At 35.4% G+C, this 25863-nt stretch overlaps 4 protein-coding genes across 4 annotated transcripts; 1 reads left to right on the forward strand and 3 right to left on the reverse strand.

The window, feature by feature from the left end:
- Window positions 1–108: 108 nt before the first annotated feature.
- On the reverse strand, window positions 109–5187 carry LOC147762807 (uncharacterized). Its single transcript, XM_087009611.1, has 4 exons — window positions 5033–5187; window positions 4176–4263; window positions 3554–3886; window positions 109–2600 (listed from the first exon to the last, which is right to left on the reverse strand). The coding sequence occupies exons 2-4, from the start codon at window positions 4209–4211 to the stop codon at window positions 1989–1991; spliced, it is 981 nt and encodes a 326-aa protein (XP_086865737.1). The 5' UTR covers window positions 4212–4263; window positions 5033–5187; the 3' UTR covers window positions 109–1988.
- A 1065-nt stretch (window positions 5188–6252) lies between these two features.
- LOC106180777 (uncharacterized) lies at window positions 6253–15113 on the reverse strand. Its single transcript, XM_013564903.2, has 5 exons — window positions 14897–15113; window positions 14036–14123; window positions 13223–13510; window positions 12603–12862; window positions 6253–11002 (listed from the first exon to the last, which is right to left on the reverse strand). The coding sequence occupies exons 3-5, from the start codon at window positions 13388–13390 to the stop codon at window positions 10645–10647; spliced, it is 786 nt and encodes a 261-aa protein (XP_013420357.2). The 5' UTR covers window positions 13391–13510; window positions 14036–14123; window positions 14897–15113; the 3' UTR covers window positions 6253–10644.
- Window positions 15114–15559: 446 nt separating this feature from the next.
- LOC106180793 (uncharacterized) lies at window positions 15560–19737 on the reverse strand. The gene is made up of 4 exons (XM_013564921.3): window positions 19569–19737; window positions 19019–19114; window positions 18495–18788; window positions 15560–18153 (listed from the first exon to the last, which is right to left on the reverse strand). The coding sequence occupies exons 2-4, from the start codon at window positions 19088–19090 to the stop codon at window positions 17572–17574; spliced, it is 948 nt and encodes a 315-aa protein (XP_013420375.2). The 5' UTR covers window positions 19091–19114; window positions 19569–19737; the 3' UTR covers window positions 15560–17571.
- Window positions 19738–20226: 489 nt separating this feature from the next.
- Window positions 20227–22469, forward strand: LOC147762808 (uncharacterized). Its single transcript, XM_087009613.1, has 5 exons — window positions 20227–20493; window positions 20841–20910; window positions 21457–21507; window positions 21888–22040; window positions 22254–22469. The coding sequence occupies exons 1-5, from the start codon at window positions 20320–20322 to the stop codon at window positions 22301–22303; spliced, it is 498 nt and encodes a 165-aa protein (XP_086865739.1). The 5' UTR covers window positions 20227–20319; the 3' UTR covers window positions 22304–22469.
- The last annotated feature ends 3394 nt before the right edge of the window (window positions 22470–25863 follow it).

The raw sequence follows: 25863 nt of genomic DNA on the forward strand, positions 1-25863 counted from the left end.
GAGGGTTCATTCTTCTTCCAGTTTCCAGAGAAACTTAAAAAAATTGTTATGAAATTTCAAAATGCCATATACTTCACTGGGTGAACAGTAATAAAAAAGTCAAGCAAATATTTCAGTTATTCACTTTTATTGAATAATTAAACATTCCTGCTATCTAAACTGATATGTATTAAAATCTTAAACAATACTGAAAACAATGACCATTTACATAAATATACGTCACAAAATCACAATAAACATATGCTTAGTAATATTGAAAATTAAACTCTATGCAGCAAAAGTAAGCAAAATAGTTCATGTTCACCAAGCAATGCTTAATTTACTTGTAAATCTAAAAAAGAGAAAGTAGATATACAAATCAATACAAAAAGTCGCACTGTTTGAAAGTATTAACCAAGAAACTTTTGTTCATACCACAAACCTAGAAATATCCAAGTATCCAAAGCTGATTTTCTGGGTCATACTCACAAAAGCATTATGGTCATTAAGCCAAATAATTTTTTCTCTCTTTGCAAAAATGTTTTACCACGAAGTGAGTTCAGTCTACTATGTAAAATATGATAAATGAATGATAAAAAAATACAAACTCAAAACAACTACTGGTAATTCTTATTTCGTTCCAGCAAGTTTTCATGTAAGTTATATAAAAATATTTTTCATTTTACTTCCTGTAAAAAAATGAAATGCAAATAAATGTAAAAGTAAAGAAAAAACATTGAGTGACCATATTGTATACAGTGCATACTGGCTAAGAGAATTATTTACAATAATATAAAAAAGGGTATCTCAAAATCTGAGTTGTTTACAATGTATTTATTGTGAAATATGAATCTTATACAAACAGTTGTTATCCCTTTAACTAACATCTTATATTTTGAATGAAAACAACAACTGGTAAATTTCTTTTTTTGGTGGAGAGAGACATTAAAAAATTTTACAATATACTTGGACATTGATAAGTAACAATACTTACAGTATTTTTATGTTTTATAAACAATGCAACTCTCTTCAAATAAGTTGAAAAAAAAAACAGGAGTTATTTTTATGTCTCAAATGGTAGAAGCAGCCACACATCAAAATGTGAAAGTTGAAAAAATTCCCTTGGTTATCTATGCAGCATTGGCTACAGCCAATCCAAGAGTTTAACACATGACTATCTATATTAAAATGAAATCTTACAAAGAAAAACTAAAAAAAATTGAATAAATAAGTAAATATATTTTTATCAATCAGTCACACCAACTAATGCAAAAAATACAACAGAAGTTTAATACGTACATTAAAACAATACTGTATTTACTTTCACTTTTTTTAAATGCCAGGGGCAGTTATAGCTTTATCCAACCCCAGGTATATATTAACAAATTAAGCACAATATATAGCCAATAAGTTTCATTAGTAGGACTTAGTAAACAAATGCGTAATTACCTCCGCCAAGGAAGTTATGTTTTCACCTCTGTTTGTTTGTCTGTCGGTCTTTCTGTCTGTTTGTCACCAACATAACTCAAAAAGTTATGGATGAATTTCAATGGAATTTTCAGGGTAGGTCAGAAATGGGTTAACTTAGAAGTGTTTAGGTTTTTGGTGGTGATCTAGATCATTAATAAATCAATAATAAAAAATAAAAAACTAAGTTATAAACTGATTTTGATGAAATTTTCAGGAACTGTCAGAAGTGGATCCGGATCAATAATCAATCAATAATCAAAAATCAAAAAACTAAATCATTATAGAATGAAAATTTTGGGGTGAAACGGCATTGGGTGGAGACTTTGCTGCCTTGGCGGAGGTCTGCGCTCTCGGAGTGCTTTTCTAGTTTATGTCTAAAATTACACCTGGAGATTCAACCATTATTGAGAGATATGTTTTTGTTAGTTAGCAAAGTTGTCCATAATGTTAAAATTTTTGATCTTTCAAAAAATCTAAAACAATGAGCTAAATTTAAAGCGCCAGTCCAGTCTTGGCGTGAACCATAACTAAGAATCAACTTAAACCTGTTGTGTGGCAGTGGGTTGGGTAGCTCCAGGCTGGAGAGGGGGTGGCTGACCTCCAGGGGAAATATACCCAGTAGTGGTCATCACAGGCTGACCATACTGGATAGTGATTGCCTGTTGACCATAGGGGGATGTAGTGTACATCACCTGCCCCTGTTGCTGTTTAGGGGCACAACAGGTGCCACGACAGGTAAACGCAGAGGAAATAATCGCCACAATTCCTTCAAGAACTGAAATGATGATCAACAGGCTATTCACAATATGCCTCCCAGACACAATTGACCGGCACATTTGGTATACCTCATTCGAATGCTCAGTCGTATAGCTATAATAATAACCATTATTCCTAAGGCAATTCCTATACTCCCCACTGACGCCAATGCTCGCAAAGGAAAGTAGCACTATGCAGGCCAGGGATGACAGGATGGACAACACCATGTGACTGACCAGCAAACCTGTTGTCTTTTTCTTGGCTGCCCCAACCCCCAGTCCGCCAGCGATGATGTAGAAAATTCCACACCAAATCCCAGTGCCTAGGAAAGCCAGATATGCACCAATGGCAATGCCTACAATCCCTAGGATGAATGCCAAAATGCCACAGGCGATCTAAAATTTGAAAGTGAAAAAAATTATTTATTTTAGATCCCAATATCTAGCTGTTATTAAAGATTTCCTTCTCATGAAAAAACAAACAAAAAAAAAATCATTTAAACCGATATACATGAATATACAATATAGACAACAATTCAATTTAGTATCTTTTATAGTGTGGGAAAAGACAGTAGAAAATCCTTGTAGTTTTTATATTTTGTGCCCACAACATTTAAAATGATACAAGTGTTTCATTCCATCTTACATAAAAAACTGCAGTATAAATATTACTGCATAAAAAGTTGTCAATCAAGACCCATTAAGTCTATGGGACCATTCCCAGACCCTATCGTGCTAATTGTGGTTCGATCTATCTCCAAGGGGATTCTAGTTAAATTGCAATCAACTTAAGCAGCTTAAATGTCTGTCACACCTACTAAAGAATATTGTAACCCTTTATTATCATCCAAATACCGAAAATGAGTTTTTTCTTGTATCTAACTATTCAATAATGCACCTATCTTTGTGCCGATTTTAAATAATGAAAAAACCCTTGGAAATATAGAATATAGAATATTGGCATTGATTATATTTTTTGTTGCAATGTATAACCATTGGTATCTCAAAGCTTTAATCCTCAATTTAACACCTTTTTATTTTCTGGTGAGCAATCGGTATGAGACGAAACTTCATCCCTGAACAAGATTTTTCTTGAAAATTGGCATAGTGGACCGCAATTGTATGAGCTACAATCCCTTGCCAGAGTTTTGGTTTAAATGCTTTTGTCTTGGAGTAATGAGCCTTTAAATAAAGATTTTGATTGAACAAAGGCATTATTTTGCCTGACATCTAAGCTGCTTTAGCTAAAATTAATTTAGTGAGAAACCCCTTGGAGATGGATTGATCCTGTTAGATCGATCTAGGTATGGGAACCCAGTCTATCAAACACCTCAAGAAGTATGTCATACCTGAATGGCAGCACACCTCAAGGCAGAATCATGGGGCCAACCAGGTCTGGTCCCGGGGGGGACTGGCTTTGGCTGCTGCTGGTTCATAATAATCACCTGGCCCTGGGGTGGGGGCATATACTGCCCCTGGGGTACGGGCATGTATTGGCCCTGGGGTTGGGGCATGTATTGACCCTGGGGTGGGGGCATGTATTGACCCTGGGGTGGGGGCATATATTGACCCTGGGGTGGGGGCACGTATTGACCTTGGGATGGTCCGTATTGACCTTGGGGAGGTCCATATTGGGGATTGTATGGGGCAGGTTGTGTTGGATATGGCTTTTGTTGCCCGCCCTGCAAAGAAAATGATGTCCATTACAAATCGATAACCATACACATGCACAAACACAAACACTGACTTATGTCTCAAATGCACTAAACTAGTGTCAGGTTGGCATAATCTACAGATGATCTTGGGTTTTTGAAAATTATCTGAGAAATTTATTGTGGAACCAACACCTACAGGCATGGGGTTACTTTCAAAACTGGATGAAAATCACAAAACATTAAAAAAAATTTGTAGATTCAGTGTGTAAATCTTTTTTTAAGGAAGAAAGAAAATATACAAACTGTTACATTTTACCTCAGATTCAGTGTATGAAGGTGGTTGATCACTCATGGTTGATAAATAAATGTTTGGTAAGTTTTCCTAATTGTAGTGGACCTTTTACCTGAAACATAACAAAAACACTATAATATATCAAGTTCAAAGCAGTTTTTTAAATATTTGTTTCTCAAACAATTTTTATTTTCAGCAAAGGTTGGAGAAACTAATTTGAAGCTTTGATATTATTCACAAATGGCATGTGTACTAGCATATGTATGTGTAGTAGCACCAACGCACATGCGTGCTTGGAAATTTCATTTGTCCAAGACAGCTGGGATAAAAAGACTAACACATTATCAAATTGGTAAGTGAACCAATACAAACACATTTAAAATATGAATTAAATACTATACATATACTGGTACTGTTAGTACAAGGTGCAGCAGGATGCGGATATTTATACTAGCATCGAGAGTTTGATTCAAGCTTCAAATCAGCAGGAGAAGGAACCTAAATAGCATCTAATACAAAAAGTGAAGTTACAAATAACCAAGGTTTGTGACTATTTAAATGTCACACTTGTGTGTCTTCTCTGGATTCGTTACACATCAGTTATGATTACCAGTATTTCAAATTTAATGAGATGATTGTTTAATCCTTTAAGTGTGTCAGTGATATGGACACTTGCATCAGTTTTCGGTTGTCCATGCTGTAGTAAGTACCTAGCATATAAGGCCAAAACTGAGGAAATACTGACACGCATTTTGTCGACCTTTTAATATTATGTTTGCTACTGGTAATATGCTCCTGACACTTATCGGTTAGGCAGGAAAATTAGGCAAATCCTGATCAGTAACTAAATGTAATATCAAGCTGGAGGTTTATAGAGTTACCTGGGCTTGCAATCTCTACTGGTGATGCCTTATTCGACCCGCTTTTTCCACAAACATTACATCACAAAACCCAACGTCTTTACTTGTTTACCACCACTTCCTGGTAGGTTCCTGCATCCGGCTGCTTACGCTGGAATATGAATTACTACGCGCAAAAAAATCTTCCAAAATAGTCCCCGCACCGTCTCTGCATTCTGACATTTCCGACACTGAAAAGTGTTGATATTAGATGTGCTTGTTAATTTCTTTATCTTTTCGACTGGTTTCAAAACGAAAGTGTTAAGAATGCATCAAAAAGTCCTTAAGAATAAAATTGTTCACTAAAAGAAAAAACGGTGAAGCCTCTACCGCGAACTACTTTTTGAAATTATGTGCTTCTTAAAATATAAAAAAAGGCAACAAAAATTTGCATATAGACATTTTTATTATTTTCTGGGCTTAATTTGCTTCCACACATTCATTAACATATGCTTGGCAAAACTAAAAAAAAAAAGAATGGCGATTACAGGGGGTAGTTCACTTATTAACCGATTACAGTGACGTCATATTTGCTCCGTAACACTCGTCCAGCGGCCATTCTGGAGGGAAAGAACGACGGGGAATAGTAGCGTAAATATAGGTGAACCAAATAAAATGAAGTAATCTTCATATCGTGATCAAGTACACCAAAAGGAAAATAGTATATACATGTGAAAACTTCAGCTGATCAGCGTGATCGACCCATATAAACTCAAGACAGTCCAAAGACGTGAAATCCTGACCTACCCTAGTTCAGTTATCTTGTACTTCATTTTTCTTGTTCATTGGGTAATAAAAGTTATAGCTTTAGAGAGTTTACTGTGTAATCATAAGTTCAACCTTTCATAGAAGCAACTTTGTACATAAAGGATAGATATAAGGAGAAATTTGAGCTGACTATCGGGATCAACCCTTACGGACTCAAAGAAGAGAGTATGCAGGGTTGTGACAAGAAATATTGCTGTCAGATATGATTTAACTGTACATCATGAAGCTGTCAGAAATTAGTTCAGCATTCTTGTGCTTCATTTTGGTTCATTAGGAAGTATTTGTAACATGACTGTTGTTTGAGAGTTCAATATTTTACCATGAATTCAACCATTCACAGTAGCAACATTGTTAGCATTTTATTATTAGTCCAGACCTTCACAGAAGCAATGTATTTTTCAAACTTATGACATTCAATGTAACATAACAACAAGTCAGTTCATGAATTGATCTTTATTTGATTGAAAATATAGGAAAATGCACATTTTGTATGGATAAAAGTAAACATGAAATGCAAAACATTGTTGCACAATTCAATGACAGATTATCAGGGTCCCTTTCCTTTTGGTTGATAACACTGACATGAAAAATATTTCCATACTTTTAATGATGCAATGCAACATGTACATGAGCATATTAAGTCGAATCAAGCCACCATAATTTGAGAAACCTGTTTAGTATATTTTTAATCTATGTCTAGAGAAATGCTTGATTGAAGACTCACAATTGATATGTGCTGTGTGGGTATGTACATATTAGGCCTTAGATGGTGTTACTAAGCAGTTTGTAATTTTATTTAGGAGAATTCCACAACTGGTGGTCACAATTTAAAAATGCACAACAGTGACAACCTACATGTACAACAGCCATCTGTTTCTGCATATCAGACCATCTGTGGGAGGTGCACCATACAAAATTTTATATTTCTTGCAAACTTTTCCATTTAGCCTTTAAACATATGAGAAAGAAAAAAGTGTTTTCATTTCTTCTTGTGCTTCTGCTCACAATTCTAAATAAATAGAAAACCTGTCCTTGTTGTATGCAAGCTATCAGGATAACAACTTTAAAACAACAAATGAACAATGAAATAAATAAACAAATCCAATTAAATAACTCCTGTCATGCACTGAATTTCACTCTCCTGATGTTCAGATCCTGTCTCCTCAGCTGGTCACAAAGATATAAGAATATTTTTTCGCTGCTTCTACCTTGTGTGCCATCTAGCTGCCTTTTGTACCTGTCACCTTTTTTTTTTTTTTTTTTTTTTGATAACCAAGATTTATTTGCACCCAATCATTCAGTGTGGCTTGGTGGGAAAATTTCAGATCAATTTCCGAAATGTAAATTAACAAAAAAAGGTAACAATAGTTATTTTTATTCATATTGTAACTTGCATCATAATACAGTAGGAAAACACAGAATTCAACATTTTTCAAATTCATTTCATAAGTTCATTCAATTAAATGGTACCTGAGCTAGAATATAGACTTACAAAACAGATTTACTCTTAACACTACACTAAATCTAAAATCAAGCCACTAACTTCAAAATACACATGACACAGGTAATTGATTTAATTGGCCCAGCTGAGCTGTGTACATTGTACTGTAGCCTTGACACTAATTGACAATAATGCTAACCAGGTATTAAAGAGGTAGATGACAGCAGATAAAATCCAAAGAGCACCATAACTGATAACAAATTACACCCAAGGCAATAAGTGAGTCTTCATAATGAAAGTCGAAACCCTGCCTGGGTATTTCCACACGTTTTTACAACACACTCTCCACCAAGACTTTTTGGGCACTACTAATATGCAGTGTACGTGCGCTCATATCTTATACACCTCGGTCATTGGTTTTCTACTTTTTTTCTTTTATGGTAAAGGCTGCACAGCTGGGTCTTCATTCTTTGCTGTAAAATAAATTAGTTTTATCCTTTACTTGTCCGATGAGTCTTGATTAAAAGCCACTCCTCAGTCTCTCCTCCGTTTACGGTTTTCGTCCCTACACCTTGGATTGTTACCACTGCAGGCAGTCTGTGAACGCTTGTTAAGTTATTTATCTTCTCTCTATCATATACCCTGCAGTAATTCATCATTTTACTCGGTTTAATATCAAAGAAAACACAGAAATTAAATGCTAAATTGTACATGTAGACATGATCATGCACAGCAGACGATTCCGGTCTCCCTCCAGTATGGCTGCCGTTTGTTTTGATGACGAGGGCTACAATGGGTTAATATGTACATTGTACATGTATATAATAAAACGCATCTAAATGATCCATATAAAAGTGGGAAGTGTTTCGAATCTTTCTAAGGCCTTAATTACAACTGAAAGGGATATTATAAGAAAAAGAAAATTCTAAAAAATTACATATATATGTATGCTGTCATACTTATTGAACATTACTTTTATTTTTTGTTTTGAGAAAGGGGACGGAAAAGTTTGTGACATTGCCAGCACAGTATATGTTTAACTGACAGATTCAGAATTTTCAAAAGGAAGGTTAGGATATACCAAATGACAGTTTTAAATATACATCCATGCCTTCAAAAACGTTTGATGAAAAGTATTTCCATGGCACATCTTACTTAATTTGTACAATAACTCTCCCCTTTGCATTTAACCCAAAGAGGATTCATTCTTCTTCCAGAGGAACTTATAAAAATTGTTATGAATTTTCAAAATGTCAAATACTGCACTGGGTGAACAGTAATAAAAATGTCAGAATAATATTTAAGTTTTTTTTTTATTAAATAATAAAAATATTCCTATATAAACTGATATGTATTAAAACCCTAAGCAATACTGAAAATAATAACCATTTATAAAAATATACAGCACAAAATCACAATAAAAATATGTAATATTAAAAGTTATTAAAAGTAATATTAAAAGTTAAACTCTATACTGCAAAATTAAAGAAAATAGTTCATGTTCACCAAGCTAAGGTTAATTTAATATTTGTAAATCTAAAAAAGAGAAAGTACAGGTAGATACAGATCAACACAAAAAGTCACCCTGCTTGAAAGTATGAAACCAAGAAACATTTATCCATACCACAAATCTAGAAATATCCAAGTATCCAAAACTAATTTTCAGGATCATATTCACAAAAGCCTTCTGGTTTTTAAGCCAAATAATTTTTTCTCTCTTTGTAAAAATGTTTTACTACGAAGTGAGTTCAGTCTACTATGTAAAATATATATCATCACTGTACATTACATTGAAAGAGTACAAACTCAAACTAACTACTTTGTAATTCTAATTATGTTGTTCCAGTATATTTTCCTGTAAGTTATATAAAAATATTTTGCATTTTACTTCCTGTAAAAAACTCAAAATGCAAATAAATGTAAAAGTAAAGAAAAAACACTGAGTGACCATATTGTATACAGTGCATATATTGGCTAAGAGAATAATTTACAATAATATAAAAAGGGTATCTCATAATCTGAATTGTTTACAGTGTATTTATTGTGAAATATGAATCTCATACAAACAGTTGTTATGCCTTTAACTCATATTTTGAATAAGAATGATAACAAATTTCCGTTTTGGTGGAGAGGGACATTAAGAAATTTTACAATATACTTTTAAATTGATAAATAACATTACTTAAAGCATGATTTTTTTGTGTTTTACAAACAATGTAAGTCTCTTCAAATAGGTTAAAAAAAACATTGACACTTCACATTTTGTGGCACTTTGCATAATCTCTGCACTGTATCCAAGGGGCCGTAGCAATAGTCCGAAGGTTCATTTGTCTGAATGTTTGCTATTAACCTTCGGACCAATGAACCCTTGATTAAAAAAACTGATGCAAAAGTTACCATTTTTTCGGACAAATGAACCTTCAGACTATCGAGATGCCCCCGTGTCCAAGACCCTGTTTAACAGAAAAATCTTGAAATTTGGGCTTAGCTAAGACTGCCAAACTTGGATAACTTACTGAAGGAATAAACTTGCTAAAGCCAACTAATATATCATGAATGATTAGACAGCTAAAACATGCTGTTTTGATACTGGGCTATGTCATCACTTGCCTGTCAGAATTGTGCGTACCTAGTGGTACACTACCCTGAACTTGGGACCGGAGTCACCTGACCCTTATTTTCTAATCTATCTTACAATTCGACATCTATTACACTGTCAATGAGTTATGAGTTTTTATGTCTCAAAGTAGGAGGAGCTACACAGCAAAATGTGAAAATTGAAAAAATGCTCTTGGTTATCTATGCAGCATTGGCTACAGGCAATCAAAGAGTTTAACTGATGACTATCCATATTAAAATGAAATCTTACAAAGAAATTTTTTTAAAAATTGAATAAATAAGTAAATAAATTTTAATCAATCAGTCAAACCAACTAATGCAAAAAAATACAACAGAAGTTTAATACGTACACTGAAACAATACTGTATTTACTTTCAGTTTTTTAAAATGCCAGGGGCAGTTATAGCTTTATCCGACCCCAGGTACATAACAAATTTTTAAATTTATTAAAATAACCAATAAGTTTCATTAGTAGTACTTGGTAAACAAATGCGATTAATGTCTAAAATTGACCTAGAGATTCAGCAGTTATTGAGAGATATGTTTTTCGTTATTTTGCAAACTTGTCCATGATGTTAAAATTTTTTATCTTTCAAATAATCTACAAATACATCTGGGGATTCAACCATTACTGAGAGAAGTTTTTTGTTATTTTGTACACTTGTACATGATGTTAAAAGTTTTTATATTTCAAAAAATCTAAAACAATGAGAAAAATTTTGAAGAACCAGTCCAGTCTTGGTGTGAACCACAACTAAGAGTCAACTTAAACCTGTTGTGTGGCAGTGGGGTTGGTAGCTACAGGCTGGGGAGGGGGTGGCTGACCTCCAGGGGTAATATACCCAGTAGTGGTCATCACAGGCTGACCATACTGGATAGTGATTGCCTGTTGACCATAGGGGGATGTAGTGTACATCACCTGCCCCTGTTGCTGTTTGGGGGCACAACAGGTGCCACGACAGGTTAACGCGGAGGAAATAAGGGCCACAACTGCTTCGAGAAATGCAATGATGAGCAACAGGCTATGCTCAGCATACTTCCCAGACACAATTGATTTGCACATGTTGTATATCTCAACTGAATACCCATCGGTATGGCTATAGCTCTCATAATAACCACTATCTTTAAGGGGTCTAGGATATTAAAAATACGTCTAAAACTCGATTTTTAGTTTTTTATACGTTAGAAATAATCAATTTTGTATCTAATACTCAATTAAGTTATATTTGTGAAACACGGACTAAAAATAAACATTTGGACGAGTTTTTCTACCTGTCCTGACTGGTACGGGTGGCAGGCTTTAGGCTCCGCCTCCGTTGTCAAGCACCGTTACTATGGTGAGGCGGGGCAGGAATGGTTGTCTAACTTCTTAAGCTGTTACGCGTGCCCTGGCAGCTCATAAGTCTTACGTCAGCTAAGCAGAACACAGTTATATAAACAGTCATGGGAAGAAAGAAAGTCGTGAGAAAACGGATGAGCGAGAAAGCAAGAGAATTTTGAAAGAGAGTGTACGATATATTAAATTTTCTCCTATAGCGTCTAAATCACGTCTAGGTAAAGACTCGAGATCACACTTGAACTGCTGAGTATTCGTACAACGTCTGGGGTTGTCAGAAAAAAAATCGTTAGGCAATCATTTTATGCACAATAAAGATTGTAATAGCAAGCAAGTTTTTTAGTAATATTGCCACCCAAAACATTATCAAATTCGCATATTACGGTCTTGGCACTCTGTGGCATCATGGCATATGCGTACCCACATTCGGCCATTTCTCGGAGTAAATCTTGCTTTGCTTTCTCAATTTTCGCGTCTTGGCGTGTAGAGCGGCGTCCACGCACGACGGGTGGCAAGTTTCCTCTGCTGGCACACCAAGTGATCCTCTTTTTGTTTGTAAGCGCTTCCTTAGACACTTCCTAGACAGTGCACAGACTCCTACTGCGTCAGGCACAATTATGATTAATTACGTCAGTGAAACGAGAGAAGGTAGACCTACTCAGCTGTCAATCATTTCTCAGCGAAGAGCGGCTTTCGTGGTACGAATAAGTTTGCGTACAAAAGTAAGATTTTCTGGCATCTAGATAGAAACAAACAACCCAATTTTAACACGTAATGGTGTATAGACCTTCCCGATCAACAAGATGATAACAGGTAAGGTGGAGGTGCAATTATTTTGCTTAAATAGCCCAATTACCTGAGCAAAATGGTTTAGGAGCGATTTCTCAGCTTTGAAGATTGATAACATAGTCTAAACTTCAATACCCATATCTCATTCTGTAACTGTCAGATTGACATGAAATTTGAAGTGTCTCTGTTTCAGTATAATATCTAGTCGACTGAGTCTTGGTTTTTGGATTGACCTTTTATTTTTGAAGTTATTAATACTGAAATTGGAAGGTCCATATATATTTCGTAAAATTCACGTTTTATCAAAATAAAATCAAAAGCAAAAATAAAAAGAGAAAATCCTGACAGAGATCACTGGAGTTTGTGCTAACTTTTAGATAGCTATTTCAATCGTATTAATAGGGCTTTTTGTATAAGAAAAATTCTTGATTAAAAAAAGGACAATTTTAGCCTCAAAACGCTGATATTACGTCACTCGTGTTACACTGTGACTACAAACTTTGAAAAATTGTTTGGCTTGCCAGACCTTATCTTTAAGTTAATAGGAAATTTCATTAGCTGCATTAGTTTTGGAGTTTTTTGTTAATATCCAAGATCCCTTAAGGCAAAAGTTTATCTCCTCATAGAGGCCAATACTCGCAAAGGAAAGTAACACCGTGGAGGTCAGTGTCAACAGGATGGACAACATCATGTGACTGACCAGCAAACATGTCGTCTTTTTCTTGGCTGCCCCAACCCCCACTCCGCCAGCAATGATGAAGGGAACTCCACACCAAATCCCAGTGCCTAGGAAAGCAAGATGTGCACCAATGGCAATCCCTACAATCCATAGTATGACTGCCAAAATGCCACAGGTGATCTAAAATTTGAAAGTGAAAATATCTATTTATTTTAGATCCCAATATCTAACAGTTATTATACAGAAAAGATTCCCTTCTCATGAAAAAACAAAAATTTTATCATTTATACAGACATACATATATACATACATACAATATAGATAACATTACAATTTGGAATAGATAGTGTGGGATAGAGACAGTAGAAAATCCTTGTACTAAGTAGTTTTTATAACATTCAAAATACGACATACAACATTCAAAATGATACATAAAAGTGTCCTATCCCATATTAGATAAAATTCTGTAGTATAAATATTACTGCATAAAACTTTCAATTAAGTCCCATTACTGTAAGTCTATCATACACATTGTTATACCTGAATGGCAGCACACCTCAAGGCAGAATCATGGGCCCAACCTGGTCTGATCCCAGGGAGGACAGGCTTCAGCTGTTGCTGCTGGTTCATAATAACCACCTGGCCCTGGGGTGGGGGCATATACTGCCCCTGGGGTACAGCCAAGTATTGACCCTGGGGTGGGGGCATGTATTGACCCTGGGGTGGGAGTATGTATTGACCCTGGGGTGGTCCGTATTGACCTTGGGGAGGTCCATATTGGGGATTGTATGGGGCAGGTTGTGTTGGATATGGCTTTTGTTGCCCACCCTGCAAAGAAAATGAAGTCCTTCACAAACACAAGCATGAACACTGACTTATGCCTAAAATATACTAATCTGGTTTCAGGTAAGCATAATCTACACATGATCCTGGGTTTAAAAAAAAAAACTCCGATAATTTACTGTGGGACCAACACCTACAGGCCTGGGGTTTACTTTCAAAAATGGATGAAAAGTCATGGAATACCACGATTCCAAGGAAAACCTCATGCCTGGCAATCATAGTGTTATCCTTTTTTAAAATTATGGATGTATGCATTTACTTGTTTCATATTAATAATGGAATACCTTTTCCTCGAGTCTTCCACTAGCTAAAAGTACCAATCAAAAAGTACTACAAAACACATGCAGAACAAATTAAAAATCCAAGTTTCCTACCTTAAAGCGATTTTCAAATAACTACTCATGTGTGTCACTACTAGTACACAAAAAAAAAACAACAAAACTTTGGATTCAGTGTATAAATTTTTTAAGGAAGAAAGAAAACATAGATACTGTTAAATTGATATTTTACCTCAGATTAAGTGTATGAAGGTGGTTGATCACTCATGGTTGATGATTGAATGTTTGGTAAGTTTTCCTAATTGTAGTGGACCTTTCACCTGAAACATACCAAAAACACTATAATATATCAAGATTTATAATGTTCAAAGCAGTTTTTTGAAGTACTTGTTTCTCAAACAATTTTTATTTTCAGCCAAGGATGGAGAAACTCAAAGCTTTATGTGACATTATTTACAAATAGTGTGTGTACTACTATATCCAGTATAGTAGCACCAATGCACGCTAGTGCTCGAAAATTTCATTCATCCGAGACAGCTGGGATAAAAAGACTAAAACTTGGATAAAAAGACTAACTCATTGTCAAATTGGTGAGTGAACCAATACAAAAACACTTGTGAAATAAATACTAAACATCTTATACATAGCGCAGCAGCATATAGACAGTATGGCCAGAATGAGGATATAAAAACGTCCTTAAAGTCATGTCCATCATTTTACCAAAACCGAACCATAACAAAATATATCGGAACGCAGTTTGAAAATTAAAATTAAATGACCCGGAACATACGTTACTATTTAGGGCTCTTTGCGTAATGTAAAAGAAAGGATAAAATTAGAATTTGAATTTAAATTGAGACAGTCGTGGATTTTTGTCCTATACACATATATTTTTTTCAAAAACTGGATACAACTTTGAATTCATTCAATTTTATTTTTTGACACTTCAGCATCTGAAATGCATTTTTATATTGGGTTTGGGTGTAATATGCTCTAGGCACTTAACGGCTAGGCAGAAAAAAATTACGCAAATCCGGACCAGTTACTTAATTTAATATCAAATAAGCTGGAGCCTGGAGGTTTGTAGAGTTACCTGGGAGGACGCTTGTGGACGGTAATTAGTGGTTGTGCACGGTAGAGGACGGTAGCGGTCGGTTGTGCACGGTAATTAGGTACATCGACTGGGGATACCTTATTCGACCCGCATTTTACAAAACATTACATGATTAAGTCCAACGTCTTTACTGGTTTACCGCCACTTCCTGGTAGGTTCCTGCATCCAGCTGCTTACGCTGGAAAATGAATTACTACGCGCAAAAAAATCTTCCAAAATAGTCCCCGCACCGTCTCCCATTCCAACAGTTCTGACACTGACAAGTAGTGATATTAGATGTGCTTGTAAATTTCTATATCGATTTAACAGGTTTCAAAATGAAAGTGTTAAGAACGCATTAGGTCGTTCGCGATTGGGCCGTAGCAATAGGTAAGCCCGAAGGTTCAATGGTCCGAATTTTCACTACACATAGAACCTTCAGACCAATGAACCCTTGATTAAAAAAACGATGAAAATATTATCATTTTTCGGACCACCGAACCTTAGGACCATCGAGACGCCCCCGTTCGTGATAGAGGCCACCCCGTTTTTCTTTTAGTGTAACGATTTTATTAAGGTCTTCTTGAAATTCTGTGCATATATAAACTGACTACTTAAAATATTCAAACAAATAAAACCTCAAATACAAAAACAGCAACAAAATTTGCATGTAGACGTTTTTATTATTCTCTGGCTTTAATTTTCTTCCACATACATTAAAATTTGCTTGGCACACCATAAAAAAGAATGACAATTAGTTCACTTATATGTACATTGTATATAATAAAACGCATCTGAATGATCCATATAAAAGTGGGAAGTGTTTCGAATCTTTCTAAGGCCTAATTACAACTGAAAAGGATAAAGAAAAAGAAAATTCTAAAAAATTACATATATATGCAGATGCATGTACTAATAGAAAGAGTAAATGTAAAAAATTATAAATTTTCTATAATGTCAATGGGTTGTTTCAACACAAAAGTGTTTTATACATACTGTTGATGGAAAGAAGAATATGTGCACATTAAATTTCACAAAACATAGGGCAATGCATCACTAAGTAATCTGGAATTTTGAGTGGCAATTTATTGTCAGCTCACAGAAGACAATAGTATATACTTAATATTTACATGAATATGCCATGATTTACTATATCTTTTTATCTCACCTACAATTATTTCTTCTAGATGAAAACTTAAATGTAATTTGGGTAGGTGACCAGAATTATAATTAGCATACATGTAGATCACTCAATAAATAATAAAAAACATTTCATTGATGCACATTAGTGCAGAATTTCTATTTGACTAAATGAGCAAAAATGTTCAATAGCTTGGTTGTTGGATCATAAGTAAAAATTATCAAACACAAGCTAAAAAAACTCATACGGTTAGCATTTTCCATCAGACTGATGAAGGCCGTATGTCCAGGTTGGCCGTAAGCTAAGGGTATGAAGGTTTTTCAGCTTATGTTTCATAATTGCCATGTATGTTCTATTTGACTAGTTAAACATTCACCCTGATAAAAGAACTCTATCAATGTGTGGTGGTGTTTCCCATTCATACATACTACATTGGTCCTTCCTAAGAAAAACTGTTACAGTGATTTTGGTATTGGCAAAAAGACAAGATTTTTTTTTCAAAATAGTAAAGACAAATACTAATAACACATGGCAAATATATGGATATTTTTGTGTTCCTAATCATAGTCTTTGTCCTTTGTTTTGTCACGTGGGCATCATCTCACATTCTCATTTCATAGTCTTTGTCCTTTGTTTTGTCACGTGGGCATCATCTCACATTCTCATTGGTCATGTTATCTCTATTATTATTATTATTATTATTATTATTATTATTATTGATCTTACAATTATTATAGTTATTGATAATTATATAGTCGTACATTATACTTGAGTAGCTACAGGTATGCTTCTTCTTCTTTATCACTGTGGTATCTTTTTACAGAAAACATGTATTTATAATTTGTGTTCTTTCATTACAAATATACATCTATAAATATACACATCATTATCATCATCATCTTACACACACGCACGCACACACACACACACACACACTTCTTTAATTCTAAAACCCTGCATATTTACATACACTACATATGATTTAAGAAAAGCTCTAAAAAATAAAACAATATAAACCCTTCACAAAGATTATCACAGACTGGGCTGGAATTATGCATCATCACTTTTCACACCTGAGTTTACAGGGAAAAAGTCAAACGGAAGGTGTGCTATGTATACACACACTTTCACAGCATAAAAAAAAAACATTCAAACAGGTGTTCAGCACTTCAAACTTGGACAATAAACTAATGTCCAAAGCCAGCAGTTTCAGACTTCAACAAAACTAGTCTCCAAATAGTTGCTCTAATAACTGAAAAAGGTTCTGCTATAATTGTATATACAGTTAGTATTGTAACTTTTTGCTGGAAGTATTGATGTGACAGTCTTAATTACATACTGTACATTTATTACTGGCATACATTCAATACCTGAAAGCAAATATATAAATGGGATTGCATGTTCTTTTTACACTGAAAATGTTAGATTGATTTATCAAAGAGTTTAAGGTATTCTATATAGGATTTTTGCACCAAATTAAATACAAAATTAATTATAATTCAATTAAACTCCGGAGGGGGGGGGGGGGGGGAATTCAACTTATTCTGGCACTCTCTTGGTAATGCGTGGTTGTGATCATGTTGGTAGTGGCGACGGAGTTTCCAGGGCGTATGTAGTGAACAGTGCCCCCGCCAGGGATCATCTGCACTTGATGTGTATTTGCGGTGTAGAAGACTTGACCCCCTACTGGAGAGGAGCCGCAGCAGGTGGTACGGCAACACAAAGCAGCAGAAATGATGGCCACAACAGACTCTACCAGAGAGATAATAATCAGGACAGCATGGATGAAGTTGTGACCCCCAAGCTGAGGCTGCTCGCACTCTTTCTTGACGGTCCAAATCCAGAAGTAAGAGTTGGTGCAGTGTTCATCTTCTTCCAATGCTGCTCCAATGCTATGAATGACCAGCAAGGGCAAGGAGATTAAACTGGAAAAGATGGAGAAGATCATGTGGGACACTATCATGGCTGTCTTCTTCTCTCTCCCTACTGCTATGCCTAGACTTCCAGCTATGGTGTAGAAAATGCCTGCTGTGATTCCCATGCCCACGACACCCAGAGCAGCATCAGAGGCACTTGCAGCAATGCCCAGGATTATGGACATTATTCCAGCAACCAACTGAAATAAAAGACAAATGTTCCAGTTAGTAAATAAATAAGATACTTAAATCTATCTTTGCACAAGGTACCATAAATATAAAAGAAGTAGAACAGACAGACAGCTTGAGGAATATTTTTTGACATATATCTTTCGATTTTTATTTTCAGAATCCTGCCCTTATATCATATTCATGTACAGGGGTACTAACAATTATAAGCAATAAATAAACCCCTGCAGGCAAATAACCATATTACATACACACACATAAACTCACGCACCAATCAATGCACGCTAAACATGTTGAAAAGTTTAATCTTTGTAATGTACAAGCTCAGTTTTATTATTATTATTATTATTACCTGTAGAACAGCACACCTCTGAGCTGAGTCACTGGCCCAGCCTGCTCTTTCCCCTGGTCTCACTGGTGGCGGCTGCCGTGGTTGAGGCTGTTGAATGATCACAACAGGTTGGGTAGGCAAGGCTGGTGTTATCACCTGTTGGCCTTGCATGTAGTAGCCTGTCTGCTGACCATATGGCTGTCTGTAATACTGACCACCAAACTGACCCCCATACCCTGGCTGCGGTGGTGGTGGTGGCTGTGGTGGTGGTCCATGCACTGATGCAAATGCAGGCGGCTGTGCAATAGGTGGGGGCTGATAATTGATAAGATTATATATCAGTTTGGGTACTGGTGCAATGTATATACATATGTTGGTACTTTTGGCTGAAAAGCTTAAACAAAACAGATACAGTGTATACAGTATATCTTCAACTTACCCATTGTAGTGAAAAGGAAACATGAACTAACTACAGACATACTGACAAGTCCAATTCTTTTTAAATATCTATACAGTGATTGTCTTCAAAGTGGTTTATTTTTTACCTGGGTATATCCCCCTGCTGAATATGCTGGCGGGTCGTCAGACGGACCAGCGGCAGATTTTTCAAATTCCATTTTTTTAACTTTAAATATTTGTGTCTGAAATATAGTAAAAATGCATTCGATATTTTTATTTGCATGACAAAAAAATTGGAAGCTAAATAAAAAACTAACAAATTGTGTAAATTCATATATGAGCACGCACGCAATCACTAACTCTCTCACGCACCAAGGAGCAGTAACTTTTTTGACGTTCTTGTAAAACTTTTATAGATCCTATATACAATGGTTTTGAAATATAAACTTGTAATCAATACTGAATTTTGTTAGATCTAGATTGGATTTTGTGGCATAATAAATCTAATTACGTCATTCACGTTAAATTTTTTTCTCATTCTCAAGGTTAGGATAAGCTTAATAAATGTTGTTAATTTAGACTTCAGAAATTTAGCAGCAATACAGAACTTTATCTTTTGAAAAAAAAACCTACAAATAAAAGTATAAACAACTGACAGCATGTAGTAAATTTGCGTTTTTTGATGTTGAAAATTACCTTCCTTCTTCTTATTCCGCCATATTGTTTATCTTCACAACAGCCTCTTTACTTCCTCAAAAGTAAATACTCCAAGTAAAATAATAACACACACACAATTATAATGATTCATAAGCGTTAATTACTTTTCAGATATGAATATGTATACAGTTTATTGCAAAATATATATGCTTTGGTCTTCTTATTGTTTCAACAAAATATGGATGAATACACATTATCTCGCACTACTTCCAGATTGCGTCACACATGGCAAAACTAGGGCCCTCTTTCGGTGAAATTCTGCACTAGCCTAGAAGACGAATGTGCTTTTCGAGAGAAATCGTTTTCTGTAATTTTATGAGGTATCTTTTTAAAATGTGTTTGTTACTGCTCATTCAATCCGTTTTGTCGTCTGCTTGAGCTTAACATCATGATAGGGCCTACTCAAAATGTGATTTTTCTTCTGACAGTTACATTTCCAGGTGTTTTCCATAATATTTATATTTTAAAAACGTACAGTGAGCGATGACTGTGTATGTTTAGAGTTTATACATTATCTTATGCTTAGATAAATCATAGAATGATGCCATTGGACTTAGCTGCAGGATAATAAGATAAAGATTAATCTGTGGCGTCATGAGACCCGTTTCAGACGGGACCTGACGTCATAAATAGACAATGACGTCACTGTGGTGACTCCCTTCATCCGGTAACCGAGTGATGCGTTGATTTATAATTTCCAAAAGTTTTGTGACATTTTTTTTTTCGTGCAATGGCTAACGTATTCACAAGAAAACATCGCTGGCCGCGTAATACAACTTTTAAGGATTTTCGAGGTCATTTCGAAGTGGAGAGGGAGGCTTTGCGAATTCTATCTCCAACGAGGCGTCAGAACCCTCATCCTATAGGGCTGAAGATACAGAGCCCATACAACAGGGAACATGCGGTAGTGGCATTTCATCTGCTTGAATACTGTTGAATAGGTGTATCAAAATTTTATTCTTTCTTTCTTTCTTTCTTTTTTTCTTTCTTTCTTTCTTTATTTATTGATAAAGATAACACGAATTTCATAGAATTTTGCTTACCTGTAAAAAATTAATCCAGCAATAGTGCGTATAGAGACGCGAGAAACGATTATAGGCCTTTACCGGGGGGTAACTTATTGCATGGTCTGAATCCATCTATTCATTGCCCCCCCCCCCCCCCCCTTTGTATGAGTGTGTGAGTGTGTGCGTGTGCAATTACCATATTATTACACTTATAACGATAACATGTAAACGATAACACCTTCAGATCTTTGATATTTGGAACCCCGACCCACATCGTATAAAAGTGCGACTACCGGAAATGGAGAAGCATACAGGTAAATATCTCGGATGGCTGACAACCTTCTTACATGTAGCTGACCAGAAGTTCATGCACAGCATGCACAGCTTACCAGAATCTGAGAAGATGATTCTTTACAACATTTTTGCCACTGAAACTTTTTTAATCTACTTTAATATTCGGGGGGAAGGGGCTGAAAAAAATATCAAGAGGGTGCTTGGATTTGTTCAGATTAAGATATAAACATAAGTAAATGCAAACAGTTTTGAGTAAAAGCTGTTCTTGTGAAATTAGAGGTTGGTAGGTTTACAGGGGCAGCTTTGTGGAGAACAGCATGACCCAAAAAAGTAGTCTTAATGTCACAAACAAAATATTTTTCGTAGGTTCTGATTCTATTTATATGTCGAAAGTGTTGAAATATAGTCTCTTCAAAACATCAAGAATGTATTACCAAGGGTGTTCATCAAAAAAAAAAAAAAAAAAAAAAAAAAAAAAAAAAAAAAGGCCAGAATTGGTCCTAAAAAGAATGTGCCCTGAAATGGATAACATGCATGAAATCACGTTTTGAAACATTTCCTTACAGCGCGAGTCAACTTCACTTCTGGGACAATCCTGCCTTCAGCAAAAAGCAAAGGTAAGATGGCACAGATTATATAGTGTCAGTTTGGCAAGGTAGCTGGTAAACCTGTATAAAGATATGCAAATATAATGCCGACTTCAAATAAATAGATAAATAAATACCTTCATATTTTTGATTGGTGCGCGCATTATCATTTAACATAAACGAAAAATGAAATAGAAATTGGAAGTGTTTTTGTTGAATAATTAATTTTTCCATTTCAACAGCAACTTGCTGATCTGATATTTCCCGTAATTATTTTCCTGATAAAACTGGCACCAGAGAGATACACAAGGGCCTTTTTTCAAAACTATATGGCAATTTGCCTGTCTAGATATTTGTCACAGAACCTGAAACCCAAGAATTCTTATGACGCCAATAACGGTTGGTTTCAGGTCGTCCTCCTAATGTGCAGTTTACCATTAACTCAATCTCCCGCATTAGCTACCAGGATCCTGCCAATAACCCTCTGGAGGCCCAGTTCAGGCACATGAAACCGCCCATTACCAGGTTCGGCAAGACGCCAGCAAAGCCAGGGATCGGAATAGGTCCGTATGCTGCTTTTATTTTGGTTAACCTAAAATAAATTTTGATTAATTTGTTATAGTTGTACTTTTTTTGTCTTTGATTGCATGCTGCATTAGGAAGGTTCAGAAACAGGAAAGGAGTGACTCCAACTGTGCTGGGGACAAATGTATATTTCGTTTTATAACGGCTTGAAGAAACTGAGTTTTATTGCTTTAGTGTCTTTCTCATTTCAGTACCGACCGCTCTACCGCCTCTGTCCACACCTGTTGAACACAACGTATAGGACGACAATTTAAACATTATAAGACTATTTCTCATTAGACTGTATTCAACACCCCCCCCCCCCCCCAATAATCACGGTTTTGTTGAGCAGAGAAAAAATCTGTGTGATTTAAAATAGTCAGGAATAAAGACAACCATGTGAATATAGCACATATTTGTAAACATCATTGAAAATTTGTCACATTTATCTTCTATTACGAAATGTTACGATCAGCATGTTTATTTTCGTTGTTGGACTGATTAAGTACGTATGTTTATAGTTTTGCGTGCAAACACATTGACTACCTGAAGCGCTTCCTCAGTATAATTGACGCGCGCCCCTAAAGAGACCATTCGGGGAATATGGTTCGGGAAAATCGGGTTTTTTTCTTGGAATGAGAGCCTTTACTAATGTCCCAAGGCGCGGCGCCCTCCTTACAGATAATATGAAATCACCACACCTGTTCAAAATTGCATCATCATTACGCGACGTGAAATGCAGCGACTACACACAGGTAAACAGTACACTGCGTCAGGTCAAGATAAGTGTTGTGTAAATTTTCAAAGTATTTTTGAGTTTAAAACCCGACCGAGTAATGTTTGGTATGAGCTTTTAATAATGATAATGGACGTGTTCCGAAAGTCCATGCACCGTCCCTTTAAACGTGAATAATGACACCACAGAAATAGATTCCAATTTATTTTATAGCTCTTAGAAGTCACATTATGCAAAGTTCGGGTGATAATCAAGATAACTTATTTCACAGTCCTTGTCAATTTTTATGCGTCTCCACACAATTTCACGGATCTTGGAGCTCACAAAGTTGTTTTCGTCACATAAGCATAGTCAGGAGAATTGGAGAAAACTACCAAGAATCTTTCTTAACCCAATTCAAAGAGATCAATAGAAAAGGGTAACAACATTAAACTCTATTTATGGCACATAAAGTAAATTATCTAGCTGGCAATCTTCCAACAAGTGACAAAAAGCTGTGTGAATCTTCTGAAAAATATAACGTTTCGTCAATTTGTCTAAAAACGACCCTCGCTTGTAGCCCTTGGGACAAACGGACACGTGGCATTGCATGTTCCATTTTACGCCGAGAAACTTATAGTAAAAACACGTCAGAAGTACCCTGTTCCGAAATTAAAAGGCGGGAATACGGAAAACGTTGAACTCTTTTTTTTTTTTTAATTCTGAAGTGATACTCCCTAGCCTACCAATTCAGTCCTGATATGGAAAGTCATCATTGGTCAAATTTAGTTTTATTAAAGGTAATTATGAGCGTGAAATATGGACTTTGATCGCACTTCTGATAGTATTCGAGTGGTGAATAATGTCGAGGGCACCTAGCGTTCAATTTATTTATCCAAATGCCTTTCCCGGATCGATTTATAAATATCAGAAGTATTTACCGTAATCACGATGAAAACAAATTTAACGTCGGAAAAAAGGCAGGTGCATCTTTTTGCACAAAAAGAAAATGTTCGATATGAATTTCTCGGGCTTAAATTAGATTGAATGGCCTTTGGTGCTTGTTTTATCTTGTTTCTGTCATTTCTGAATTACACATATTCATCGATGCCACTGAATGGCCTTTGGTGCCTCTTTTATCTTGATTTTGTCAATTCTCAGTTACATATATTAATAAATGCCTGTAATAAATGTCGTGACTGTTCTCCCACGCTGACATTAAAAACCTTGAAAAACAAGATTTAGTGATAACTGTACTTACACGCCATTTTTGCCAGAATCATTTTATCCAAGTGTACATACGTGTACTTTCTAAATTCATGCACATTTCAAGAATTTTTAACGAGCTTTCCCAAGGAAATATTTTACACTAGTCAAAAACGAAGGGAGGCCAAACACTTTTTATATGACAATAATGATATGGCTAGGTAATCACCATGGGTTAATCTCGCAGTATTATACTTTCTAAAACATACCATCTTAAAAGGCTCTGGATAGAATTAATAAGCTACTACTTTTGATTGTTTGATAGCACGAAGAAATATGATGGAGTCAGAGACAATCCACATATTACTGGATTTTTGTTTCATGATTTTTTATAACCCTAGGAAAATAGTTGACCTGTACCTCCAAAGTTTTTATTTTGACAAGTTGATAAATCGCATGGATGACATGTGAAGGAAGCAAAACGACAATGAACTAATTATATTTCATGGTCTCTCCATTTTATCGACTGTACATAAGAGGTTCCTTTTTCCTTTTCTCGATATCCTTTCCACCATATCAATTAAAATCTATTTCTGAAAACCTTCTGAACCAATCTGTTCACAACAACAGTTTTTAATTATTTTATTGGCCTATAAGGAATAATCATCTGCCCGGTCTATATAAACTACACTGGGGGGAATTGATGTGAAGATGTTTTACGTCTGTTGGAACATGTAATAATTAAATGAATAATTAGATACAAATAACATAAGAAATGTGGATGTCTCTTATTCAAGGTAATTTGGACTGTGTCTTTTGCTGTTTGTGGAAAATATTTCAACATTGTTGTATATAGAATAAGAATCTTATCTCTTAGATTCCGTCAGGCCATAAAATGAACGCCATCAATTCCAAAGAAAACTGCTCCCACGATACATTTTCCGGGAAAAACTTGAGAGACATATATCGTCCTTTTAAATATAACATCATTATGAATCACATGTTGGCAGTGACACGCACAGAATTGATTTATCACAAAGGACACTACTTAGAAATGCCAATTTTGGAACAGGTTGTTCACGATACTATAGGGATATGCGAAGAAATATAATTAAGCCGCCAAGATCAATATGTTTCGCTTTTTTAAACAAAAATGGGTTTAAAAGGTACCTGAAAAATTCTGGCAAATCTTTATGATTGATGATGATGAAATCCATTAATCTCAAAAGAGAGGTCGTATACAAAGGTCTATTTATTAAAGTTAGAATGTGCCCTTATGATCTATTCTTAATATGACTTTTTTTTTCAATTAAATTCAATTTTCAATGATATAAATTTCACAGTGAAATCAATTTGTTTTTAATATTTTACGTCACAAAGATTATCATATGTACTGTACTTGTAATATGAATCGGAAACAAATAAGAATAAAAATGACGACTACTACAGACAAGATAAAGTTTGCCAGACTATTCCTCAGTATTACAAAGAGCTTATATTATTTCACATAAAATGCGCCATAAAAGACCATATAGTGAATTAAAGTTACTTATACCTGCGTGCGTATGACTCCTGGTCTGCTCAGACAGAGATATTTTGCACCGGATATGGGCCTTAGTTCCGTCTTCAGGCGACCCCTTTGATTAAGCAAGGATTAGCAAGTCACTGGGTCCTGACTTACAAAGGATTGTTAGCCCAAAAACTGGTCTAAACTTTTAGACCAAAAATTGAAGTCTATTGCAACCCTAGATAAACCAGAAGCTGTCCATTTTTTATATAATAAAGACATTGTGTTTCAGATCCAGTCTTGTTTTAATTATGTACACAAGAATGGATTTATTTTCAACTGAAACAGACCATATTTTTGGACTTAAATTTTAGCCCAGTTTTTAGTGCTATAG

Source organism: Lingula anatina, chromosome 3, assembly GCF_051362555.1.
Source record: "Lingula anatina isolate TDL-2025a chromosome 3, LinAna3.0, whole genome shotgun sequence".
Classification (NCBI taxonomy): domain Eukaryota; kingdom Metazoa; phylum Brachiopoda; class Lingulata; order Lingulida; family Lingulidae; genus Lingula; species Lingula anatina.

What these genes read in the sequence shown, in the direction of transcription:
- LOC147762808 (XM_087009613.1), top strand. Translation starts at nt 20,320, where the DNA reads ATGGCTAACGTATTCACAAGAAAACATCGCTGGCCGCGTAATACAACT. An exon ending in CATACAACAGGGAACATGCG is followed by an intron (nt 20,494 to 20,840) that starts GTAGTGGCATTT and finishes TAACACCTTCAG; the next exon opens with ATCTTTGATATTTGGAACCC. An exon ending in AAAGCCAGGGATCGGAATAG is followed by an intron (nt 22,041 to 22,253) that starts GTCCGTATGCTG and finishes TTCTCATTTCAG; the next exon opens with TACCGACCGCTCTACCGCCT.
- LOC106180793 (XM_013564921.3), bottom strand. Translation starts at nt 19,090, where the DNA reads ATGGAATTTGAAAAATCTGCCGCTGGTCCGTCTGACGACCCGCCAGCA. An exon ending in CAGCAGGGGGATATACCCAG is followed by an intron (nt 18,789 to 19,018) that starts GTAAAAAATAAA and finishes ATCAATTATCAG; the next exon opens with CCCCCACCTATTGCACAGCC. An exon ending in AGAGGTGTGCTGTTCTACAG is followed by an intron (nt 18,154 to 18,494) that starts GTAATAATAATA and finishes CTTTTATTTCAG; the next exon opens with TTGGTTGCTGGAATAATGTC.
- LOC106180777 (XM_013564903.2), bottom strand. Translation starts at nt 13,390, where the DNA reads ATGCCCCCACCCCAGGGTCAATACTTGGCTGTACCCCAGGGGCAGTAT. An exon ending in TGAGGTGTGCTGCCATTCAG is followed by an intron (nt 12,863 to 13,222) that starts GTATAACAATGT and finishes TTCAAATTTTAG; the next exon opens with ATCACCTGTGGCATTTTGGC. An exon ending in GAGATAAACTTTTGCCTTAA is followed by an intron (nt 11,003 to 12,602) that starts GGGATCTTGGAT and finishes TAGACCCCTTAA; the next exon opens with AGATAGTGGTTATTATGAGA.
- LOC147762807 (XM_087009611.1), bottom strand. Translation starts at nt 4,211, where the DNA reads ATGAGTGATCAACCACCTTCATACACTGAATCTGAG. An exon ending in CTTCATACACTGAATCTGAG is followed by an intron (nt 3,887 to 4,175) that starts GTAAAATGTAAC and finishes TTTTCTTTGCAG; the next exon opens with GGCGGGCAACAAAAGCCATA. An exon ending in TGAGGTGTGCTGCCATTCAG is followed by an intron (nt 2,601 to 3,553) that starts GTATGACATACT and finishes TTCAAATTTTAG; the next exon opens with ATCGCCTGTGGCATTTTGGC.